Source organism: Boleophthalmus pectinirostris, unplaced genomic scaffold (assembly GCF_026225935.1).
Source record: "Boleophthalmus pectinirostris isolate CB_2022bp ecotype Guang Dong unplaced genomic scaffold, ASM2622593v1 HiC_scaffold_2826, whole genome shotgun sequence".
NCBI lineage: Eukaryota > Metazoa > Chordata > Actinopteri > Gobiiformes > Gobiidae > Boleophthalmus > Boleophthalmus pectinirostris.
The window spans coordinates 2663416-2674585 of NW_026571291.1; the positions used below are offsets into that span (position 1 = coordinate 2663416).

The window sequence follows — 11170 nt, forward strand, 5'->3', positions numbered from 1 at the left end:
CAATAAAAAATGCAAAGTTTGTATCGTCTGCATCCATCTGGACACTTTGTTTACTGTTGTGCTGTTCCACAAAAAGGACTAGTCTAGTGTTTTCTGATTCCTGAACTAGTCGCTGGAGAGAAATTAAACTGAGCGGAGGCACTAGGTGGTACCAGCCTGGCTAGTAAATCAGCTCCTTCTTCACTGTCTGATACAGCGACCACATCACTGCAGACGCTACACTGATCCATCTGTCAATCTCACGCTCCATCCTCCCCTCACTCGTGAACAAGACCCAGAGATACCTGAACCTCCACTTAAGTGAGGGATTCTCCACCACCTGGAGAGGACACCACCTTTTTCAGATCAAGAACCATGACTTCAGATTTAGAAGAGCTGATCTTTATCCCAGCCATTCCTCTCTTTATTCAAACCACCTGAGTTCATGTTACAGGTCCTTGTTTAGTCTGGTTTAGTCCTGGTTTATGGTTCAGACCTGTTCCCAGTGCATTTTGCAGATCCTGGTTCAATGAAGCCATCAGGACAACATCATCTGCAAACAGCAGAGATGATCCTGTGGTCCCCAAACCGGACTCCATCTGGCCCCTGACTGCGCCTAGAAATTCTGTCCATAAAAACAATGAACAGAACCGGTGACAGGGGCGGCCCTGGCGGAGTCCAACATGCTCTGGGCTCAGGTCTGACTTACTGCTGAACACAGGTCCTGCTCCGGTCACACAGGGAGCACATGTGGACTGGGGTAAGACAAACTTTGCTCAAATACATGAGGAAAATCAGGTAGAGTACATGGCCTCTAACACTTTTGAGTAATAAACCTAAAGATAAACCTTTCTAAAGCCGTCAAAATAAACAGGGCTGGGGCGATTACACTTCATCAAACATTGACAGGATTTTTATGAGCCTAATTCTTCATCACAATATTGTAAAACCATAAAGAACTCAGCCCCAGTAAAGAAGCGTCTGTGATGTGCACAGAGCCAAAAGGAAGTTCAAGTTTATTAAGACCAATCCAAGGTCAGTTCACACTTCAGAAGGAGCAACAAGACATTTTATACTTCATCAGACGTTCTGCAGCTGAACCACTCTATATGACTGCTTTCTTTGTTTACAATGGACTGAACATGGCAGCAGTCTGGGAGGGCAAAGGAAACCCACAGGAACAACTTCTGAACTTTTGTCTTGAAGCTCTTAAAGTGTGTTTTTTATTCTCCCTGATACCGGAAGGTTAAAGTATTTACACCTGTGTTTTTGCAGATGATTAATAGGTGACTGTGAAGGTCATACAGAAAACACAAATAAAACAATAAAGGCAATTCAATAAACTTCATTCTGCAGAACTAATAAAAACTACAACAAAACAGGGACAGAAAACTGCACAAAACCACAACAAACAGATACAAGGCCGACAGAAGCAGCAGGCTGGAGTTTTGTTCACATTTTTAATACAATATTTGGAGTGTGAATGTTTTGGATTGTCCGTGTCTTGTGTCTTTTTGCTCTTGAATCTCTTCAACTGGGCTGAAGAAGAAGGAACTTAAACTTTGGATTTTCACAGACGGCAGCTGGTTCTTGGATATTTCTATTGATACTTTGCAGTGACGTCACTGGGAGGGGTTTACATATGTCCATCTATATTTCTCTATAATTCTGGTCTTATACATTTTTTAAAATGTGTAAATTGTTTTAGAGCCTTTTAATGTTTCATCCAGACTGTTCCACAGATGAACTCCTCTGATGGAGACACATGGACTTTTCAGTCTGGTCCTCACATGAGCTTTGTGAAAGAGAGAGAAAGAAAATAAATGGAAATGATATTTGTTTTATAATTATTCCTCCATATTTCCACACAATAGTTAAAGTATGGAAGGATGAGAGGGTTATATAATAGTCTGAGTGCATTTTGAGTTACATAGTTTTTAATTTTACATAATATAGCAATGATTTTTGTGATCTTTGTCTTCAGTATGTTTATGTGCAATTTCCAATTTAATTTATAATCTATATTTATTCATGAGAATTTTTACGTGGCACTGTTTACTTATTTTCTTTTTATTTCCAAAAAGAGTTAATTCATATCAAACCATTTCTTTAAAGTTGCAAGTTCAGTTTGAACTTTATTCAAGAAATGATCAAGATCTTGTTCAGATCAATACAAGCTGGTGTCATGAGTAAATAAAATACTCTGTACATTTTTAACCCTCACGCTCTCCTGGTGGGTCAAACAGACCTGAATTTATTTTTTTCCCCCTTTATATATATATATATATATATATATATATATATATATATATATATATATATATATATATATATATATATATATATATATATATATATATAGACATACACATATTTTTTAAGACTTCTATGGTGCCTCCCTCTCCCCGGCCCTTTTCTGCCTCACACACTTCCGTTCAGTGTTATTGTGATTTAAATCCACTGAATGAAGCTCAGACATTTTCTGCTGTAACTTCTGTTGTCCCTGTTGTAAGGTTTTGAGTGAAATTCCACTTTAGTTTTGCTCCAACAGACAGACGTGGATTTGAAAATTTCACGTTCCAACTCTGAGAAGTGGCCTGGCTTCTTCCTGTTACGATCATTAAAGAGGATGATGAGAACAATTCTAGAGTGTGTAAATAAATGTGTGTTGAAATCGTGTTGTTCATGATCATCACTGTGGGATCTAAAGATCTACTCGATCTAAATCCATATTGTTGTTCACTAACAGATGGTGCTGTAAATGGTAAATATGGAGTGGTGTTGTTGGACATAATTTATGATGATAAGTTTATTTAGGATGTTTCCATAAATAACAAATTGCATTATCATACAGTAAATGATAAATTGCATATGCAATAATCAACAGATACATAAAGACTATTATTTTACACTGCTCATCACAACTATAATATCCACAAATAGAAATAAAAGAAAAGAGAAAAAAAATAAAAAATCAATTGTTCCAAAAAGGAGTGGGGTGAAGCAATGCTTATCTACCCCCACCCCCTTTTACAATTCCACTAAAGCAATAATGTGCTTCTGCCAGACTCATATAGTACGTCACATTACTCCCGATACAAAAATAAATATAGCACTTGCATTCAGATAATAATAAAATTAAATTCCTTCTTGAGCATACCTAGATATTACCATTTCTTTATATTTATATTTAAACATTTTCATATTTGGACATTTTTTGAGGTCATCACTCATAGAGTTCCAGATTTTGACCCCACAAACTGAAATACAGAAACTTTTTCTTGTTGTACGGACTCTGGGCATTTTAAAGAGATGAATTCCCCTTAAATTATAAGTTGTCTCCTTTTCTCTAAAAAGTTTTTGAATATTTTTTGGGAGTTCCTTCCTTTCTGCCTTGTACATTATTTTTGCTGTCTGGAAGCTTATCAAATCCTTAAGTTTTAAAATTTTGGAAGTGATAAATAACTGGTTGGTGTGGTGATAAAACCCAACGTTATGAATTATCCGTAGTGCTCTTTTCTGTAATGTGAATAGTGGTTCCAATATTGTTTTATAATTATTACCCCAGATCTCAGCACAGTACGTTAAATATGGTGCAACTAAGAAACAATAAAGTGTATGTAGAGCTTTCCTGTCCAGAAAATATTTGACCTTACCTTATACTGCTATAATTTGAAGTGATGTCATCAGAATAAATTGGAAATAATGATGTTCTTGCAATAGTGACGCAGTCACACACAGAAAAACAAAACAGCAGCTGAATCCACTGCACATTTATTATACGTATTGTATCAGATGCACATTACACTTTACAATGAAACAAGATGAAGTGGCAGCTGACTCCAGTCTTTTTATTCACAGATCAAGTCAATGACAAAAGTATAAACTGTCTACACAAAAATGATAAAATAACCTGCATACAAATGTGTAAGATTTAATGTTTGTTTTGTAATCACAGAGTCATTGTTTGATCAGTGTTTGGCTTTTACAGTCTACATACATTAGAATCAGTTTGGTGTCGCAGAAAACAAAACAAAATTTATTCAGAATGTAGAATCTTATCATCAAATCAGAAGATAAAGTCCATGTCCAGGTGTTGGTTTGTGGCTGTGGCATCATTTCTAACAGCCAGGTTTACGTGTGGCACAGACAGAGGGAGACCAACGTGAGCAACCCTCATCATTCCAGTTTTTATCATTACCAAAACAGATTTCTGTACAGTGTTCATTTCGTCCACTATTGTTTGGTTCTCCGGCATTCCACATCCTATAAACCGCTGGACAACCATCAGACCACATCCACGCTCCTTCTTTGTGGATGTCACTGAGTCCAATCCAGGTTCGGCCCTGAGTGTGATCAAAATTCTGAATCAACCCCTTCACAAAGTTGTGTTCTGCCAGGCTGTGGATGGACACCAGGTTGGTGCGCTGAGACACACAGTTGAGCTCTGCATCGGCCCAGGACATAGGAGTGGGCACATATTTGTAACAGCGACCGTTGAAGCTGAACCAGAACATGGGGCAGGTCCCCCGCACCAGCTTCACTTCACTGAGCTCAGGTGGAGCATCCAAACCCAGGGACACACACCCAGAAGCAGCAGGAAGAAGATAGACGACTGCATGGTCTTCATCTCAAAGGCAGAATCATGATCCCAAACTGTGAGAGCGGTTTTTATAGGCTGTGTTTGCAGTCGACTTTAACCTTGTTTATCAACTCTAATCATCAAATCATCAAAGGTTAGAAACATTTCATCAACCAATGGCATTTATGAGCAAACTTTGAATTATTATTCCAGTGAAAACATGAGGAGGTTAAGTGTGTTTGTGTATTTTACAATGTTGATATGAGATGTTGTATAATTGTCAGATTACAGAGGCCTGGTGGAACAACCAAAACATACACCAGGATCAGAGAATATATTTGACCAGACCCTGTCTCTAAGGCAGTGCCCAACCACTCTGCGGATTAAATTTATTTCAACTGTTCTATTCCTCCTTCTTGTCCTTTCGGTAGAAGCATAGATTGAGCGGTAAATCGGTAGCCTGATTCATCAGCCAGTTTGACTTCATGTAAACTGTCTGACCTGGCAGCATTAGGATTCGTTCGCTCAATGGAAGGCAAACCAATCATTGCTATAAGTTTATGATGTATGTAATGCGGTTTAACGCTCAGTGGTGTCCAAGAAATTGCCAGCACAACAGCAAACAAAACAGAGTGAACATGTCTGTCAACGATCATTGTTGTTTCTGCGAGGTGAACTTGTGAATTAAAGGTGCAATAAAAAATGCAAAGTTTGTATCGTCTACATCCATCTGGACACTTTGTTTACTGTTGTGCTGTTCCACAAAAAGGACCCAGACAGATGCTTGAGTTTGACGTCATGGCTTCACAGCTCACAGCTGATTGGCCGGTGCGTGTGCTACAACTTCCAGGGTTCTTGCAAACCGTTTAGTGTTTTCTGATTCCTGAACTAGTCGCTGGAGAGAAATTAAACTGAGCGGAGGCACTAGGTGGTACCAGCCTGGCTAGTAAATCTGAGCTTTGCCTTTCGAATCAGCTCCTTCTTCACTGTCTGATACAGCGACCACATCACTGCAGACGCTACACTGATCCATCTGTCAATCTCACGCTCCATCCTCCCCTCACTCGTGAACAAGACCCAGAGATACCTGAACCTCCACTTAAGTGAGGGATTCTCCACCACCTGGAGAGGACACCACCTTTTTCAGATCAAGAACCATGACTTCAGATTTAGAAGAGCTGATCTTTATCCCAGCCATTCCTCTCTTTATTCAAACCACCTGAGTGCATGTTACAGGTCCTGGTTTAGTCTGGTTTAGTCCTGGTTTAGTCCTGGTTCCGACCTGTTCCCAGTGCATGTTGCAGGTCCTTGTTCGATGAAGCCGTCAGGACAACATTATCTGCAAACAGCAGAAATGATCCTGTGGTCCCCAAACCGGACCCCCTCTGGCCCCTGACTGCGCCTAGAAATTCTGTCCATAAAAACAATGAACAGAACCGGTGACAGGGGCGGCCCTGGCGGAGTCCAACATGCTCTGGGCTCAGGTCTGACTTACTGCTGAACACAGGTCCTGCTCCGGTCACACAGGGAGCACATGTGGACTGGGGTAAGACAAACTTTGCTCAAATACATGAGGAAAATCAGGTAGAGTACATGGCCTCTAACACTTTTGAGTAATAAACCTAAAGATAAACCTTTCTAAAGCCGTCAAAATAAACAGGGCTGGGGCGATTACTCTCCCCTGGGGTACTCCAGATTACACTGGTAAGGAGGAAGTCCAATTCTTGTTTGTTGGAAGCAATTATTTAAAGAGCCCATATTACACCATCTATGTTATAATGTAGTTTCCTCATCACAAACAAACCAACCTGGACTTTTTCTCTCAAACAGAAAACACCTTGTGATGTCATGTGGTAATACAGGTGCTCCACTGTGTTTTTAAACTTCATGTGTCTTCACTAAAATCATTTAGATAATTTCAGTCCTGGAGTTGCTGATCTCAACTGAACTAAAGGTAAAATGGAGCTGTTAACTTGAAAACCACCACTACATGACATCACAAGGTGGAACAGAGCATTTTGAGCTTTGGAGATGTAAACAGACATAAGGAAATCACTGGATCTTAAAAAAAACCCAAAACACTTCATCAAACATTGACAGGATTTTTATGAGCCTAATTCTTCATCACAATATTGTAAAACCATAAAGAACTCAGCCCCAGTAAAGAAGCGTCTGTGATGTGCACAGAGCCAAAAGGAAGTTCAAGTTTATTAAGACCAATCCAAGGTCAGTTCACACTTCAGAAGGAGCAACAAGACATTTTATACTTCATCAGACGTTCTGCAGCTGAACCACTCTATATGACTGCTTTCTTTGTTTACAATGGACTGAACATGGCAGCAGTCTGGGAGTGCAAAGGAAACCCACAGGAACAACTTCTGAACTTTTGTCTTGAAGCTCTTAAAGTGTGTTTTTTATTCTCCCCGATACCGGAAGGTTAAAGTATTTACACCTGTGTTTTTGCAGATGATTAATAGGTGACTGTGAAGGTCATACAGAAAACACAAATAAAACAATAAAGGCAATTCAATAAACTTTATTCTGCAGAACTAATAAAAACTACAACAAAACAGGGACAGAAAACTGCACAAAACCACAACAAACAGATACAAGGCCGACAGAAGCAGCAGGCTGGAGTTTTGTTCACATTTTTAATACAATATTTGGAGTGTGAATGTTTTGGATTGTCCGTGTCTTGTGACTTTTTGCTCTTGAATCTCTTCAACTGGGCCGAAGAAGAAGGAACTTAAACTTTGGATTTTCACAGACGGCAGCTGGTTCTTGGATATTTCTATTGATACTTTGCAGTGACGTCACTGGGAGGGGTCTACATATGTCCATCTATATTTCTCTATAATTCTGGTCTTATACATTTTTTAAATGTGTAAATTGTTTTAGAGCCTTTTAATGTTTCATCCAGACTGTTCCACAGATGAACTCCTCTGATGGAGACACATGGGCTCACTCTCTCTGGGTCTGAACATCTCTTGGATCCTCTGAGGGAGCTGATTATTATGTGTCTTAAACATCACAACTGCAGTATTGAGATCAACAAGATCATGTCATTTTAATGTATTTCATTTAATAAAAAGAGCATTTGTTGATGCACAGTAATCTGCATTATTGACAATTCTAATAGTTTTCTTTTGCATTAAGAAAATAAATGGAAATTATATTTGTTTTATAATTATTCCCCCATATTTCCACACAATAGTTAAAGTATGGAAGGATGAGAGGGTTATATATAATAGTCTGAGTGCATTTTGAGTTACATACTTTTTAATTTTACATAATATAGCTGTGAGGAAGGATGTGCTTCCTAATCGAATTAATGTACTGGATAGCTAAGTGGGAACCCACAGCAGGTGATCGGTAAGAATCACTTTGATGCTTGACTTGATTGGAGGATGTTTATTGGAGGCTGTCTGTATGGGTATGTGTGTGTGTGGTTCTGAAAAGACAAGAAATACAAACAATAATGAATAATGTAAATGTATACAATATGAACATAAAAAAACTATACAAATAACATGTAACAACTGAAAACCCTAATAAACATGGTCAAACTGACATATATCACTATATATACATATATATGGCACTGTCAGTTTCACCAGAAAGGCAGAAAACGAATACTACTGAAAATACAAGAGCTCCATCTGGTGGTCGCAAAAATAGATAACAGGCATGGCTCCCTCTGGTGGCCACGAAGGTAAATACAATACCTGCTCGAGGCCTGCCTAGCGAGCGCGTGACAAGGCTTGCCTCGAGCCAACAACCAATTAAGAACCACGCCGTGCGTGGGTTACATAACTACGAAATTAGCGACAGAATACGAATACTCGGTATCGGTAAATGGAAATCAACTAAACACGGCAAGGTAAAACACAACATTATACGTATAATGGCGAACAAGGCTAAAGGAAAAAGTAGGCCCAAGCTAACAACAAAGTGTAATAAGAACAAATGATATAAAACTCACTCTCATTGACACACATTCACTTACTTGCATAGAACGCACACACTTCACACAATCAGAGGACAGCAAATACAAAAAACAAGCAGGTAATAACAGCGCCACTAAACACTGCTGCTTGCATCGAACTTTTCAACCAACTAACAACTAGCTGCAGGCTGAAGAGTCCAAGGCGTCTTCTGATTGGACGAGAGTCCAGGTGAAGCGAGGTGCACGGCAAGGGAGGAGAGAGAGAGTGTCAAAGTCTGTGGCCACAAGGGGGCCTTTTCTACAATAGCAATGATTTTTGTGATCTTTGTCTTCAGTATGTGCAATTTCCAATTTAATTTATAATCTATATTTATTCACGAGAATTTTTACGTGGCACTGTTTACTTATTTTCTTTTTATTTCCAAAAATAGTTAATTCATATCAAACCATTTCTTTAAAGTTGCAAGTTCAGTTTGAACTTTATTCAAGAGATGATCAAGACCTTGTTCAGATCAATACAAGCTGGTGTCATGAGTAAATAAAAATACTCTGTACATTTTTAACCCTCACGCTCTCCTGGTGGGTCAATTAGACCTGAATTTATTTTTTTTCCCCTGTATACATATCTATCTATCTATATCTATCTATCTATCTATCTATCTATCTATCTATATATATATATATATATATATATATATATATATATATATATATATATATATATATATATATATATGGAGGGTTCCATCCCAAATCCAGCACCCTGAGACTGTACGCAGGCCGGAAGGAAGGGGGCCGAGGACTAGTGAGTGTGGGAACCACTGTCCAGGATGAAACATCCAAGCTCCTTGAGTACATCAAGGACAAGGCCCCGGCAGATGAGGTGCTCAGAGAATGTCTCAGACAGTGGGGTCCAGAGGAAGAGGTGCTGGAGGGACCATCATGGCAGGACAAACCCCTACATGGGGCAAACCACCGGAACATAACTGAAGTGGCTGATATCAAGAAATCCTACCAATGGCTTGAGAGGGCTGGTCTGAAGGACACACAGAGGCACTGATCCTGGCTGCTCAGGCCCTGGGCACTCGAGCAATAGAGGCCCAGATCTACCACACCAGACAAGACCCACGGTGTAGACTGTGCAAAGAGGCTCCTGAGACAGTCCAGCACATAACTGCAGGGTGTAAGATGCTGGCAGGGAAAGCATACATGGAGCGACATAACCAAGTTGCGGGCATAGTGTACAGAAACATCTGTGCAGAGTACGGGCTGGAGACCCCAGGATCAAGGTGGGAAACACCTCCAAAGGTTGTGGAGAATGACCGAGCCAAGATCCTGTGGGACTTCCAGATACAGACTGACAGAATGGTGATGGCGAACCAACCAGACATAGTGGTGGTGGATAAGAAACAGAGCAGAGCCGTGGTGGTTGACATCGCAATACCAAGCGATGGTAATATCAGGAAAAAGGAACACGAGAAGCTAGAGAAATACCAGGGGCTCAAGGAAGAGCTGGAGAGAGCCTGGAAAGTAAAGGCATCAGTGGTGCCTGTGGTGATCGGACACTCGGGGCTGTAACCCCCAAACTGGAAGAGTGGCTACAACAGATACCGGGAAAAAACAATGGACATCTCAGTCCAGAAAAGTGCAGTACTGGGAACAGCAAAGATACTGCGCAGAACTCTCAAGCTCCCAGGCCTCTGGTAGACGACCCGAGCTGAATGAGGGTGAGAGACCAACCACCGTGGAAGGTGAGAAACACATTTTTTTTATATATATATATATATATATATACTGTACTCATACACATATTTTTTAAGACTTCTATGGTGCCTCCCTCTCCCCGGCCCTTTTCTGCCTCACACACTTCCGTTCAGTGTTATTGTGATTTAAATCCACTGAATGAAGCTCAGACATTTTCTGCTGTAACTTCTGTTGTCCCTGTTGTAAGGTTTTGAGTGAAATTCCACTTTAGTTTTGCTTCTAGAGTGTGTAAATAAATGTGAGCTGAAATCGTGTTGTTCTTGATCATCACTGTGGGATCTAAAGCGAGTCTCTGACCTTTTCCTCACATCTTGTTTGAAATGTTAGAGTCATGACCACAGCACAGCACAGCACACACACACTCCTCTTCCCCACATCCTGTCTGCATGCAGCTTTGCAAAATAAAAGCTCTTTTCCTCTTTCCTGTCACAATAAGAGTTTTTTTTTTTTTTTTATGACGGGAGCAACTACAGTAACTATAGCTTCTGTTTCAGACATGTCCTCCTCCACCACCAGAGACCGGAGCTCTGAGGAGATGTTCCTGTGCTCCATCTGTCTGGAGGTGTTTGAAGAGCCAGTGACCACCAGTCCATGTGGACACAACTTGTGCAGACGCTGCATCTCTCAGGCCTGGGACACTGATGAGTCCTGCTGCACATGTCCTCTGTGTAATGAGGTGTTTCACAGCAGCAGACCAGAGCTCAAGGTCAACACGCTCCTGAAGAAGGAGACGGCCTCAGGTCGAACCTGCAGAAGAACAAGAGCAGCAGCTGCAGCTCTATGGATGACAGACAGATAACATTTTAAGTCTTTGGGTTTCAGTGCTTATGAGTTTAATATATCTGTCATATAGACCCACCTTGGCCATATTTTTATATATTATAAAAATTATTAATAAA

The 11170-nt window shown here is 40.2% G+C and overlaps 1 protein-coding gene across 1 annotated transcript in view; it reads right to left on the reverse strand.

Annotated features, from left to right (window-relative positions):
* Window positions 1-4496, reverse strand: part of LOC129410936 (deoxyribonuclease-2-beta-like) — a 13568-nt gene extending 9072 nt beyond the window's left edge. Inside the window, exon 1 of the mRNA XM_055160038.1 lies at window positions 4273-4496. Coding sequence (XP_055016013.1) covers window positions 4273-4496 — 224 coding nt within the window. The remainder of the gene's footprint in view (window positions 1-4272) is intronic.
* Between the last annotated feature and the right edge of the window lie 6674 nt (window positions 4497-11170).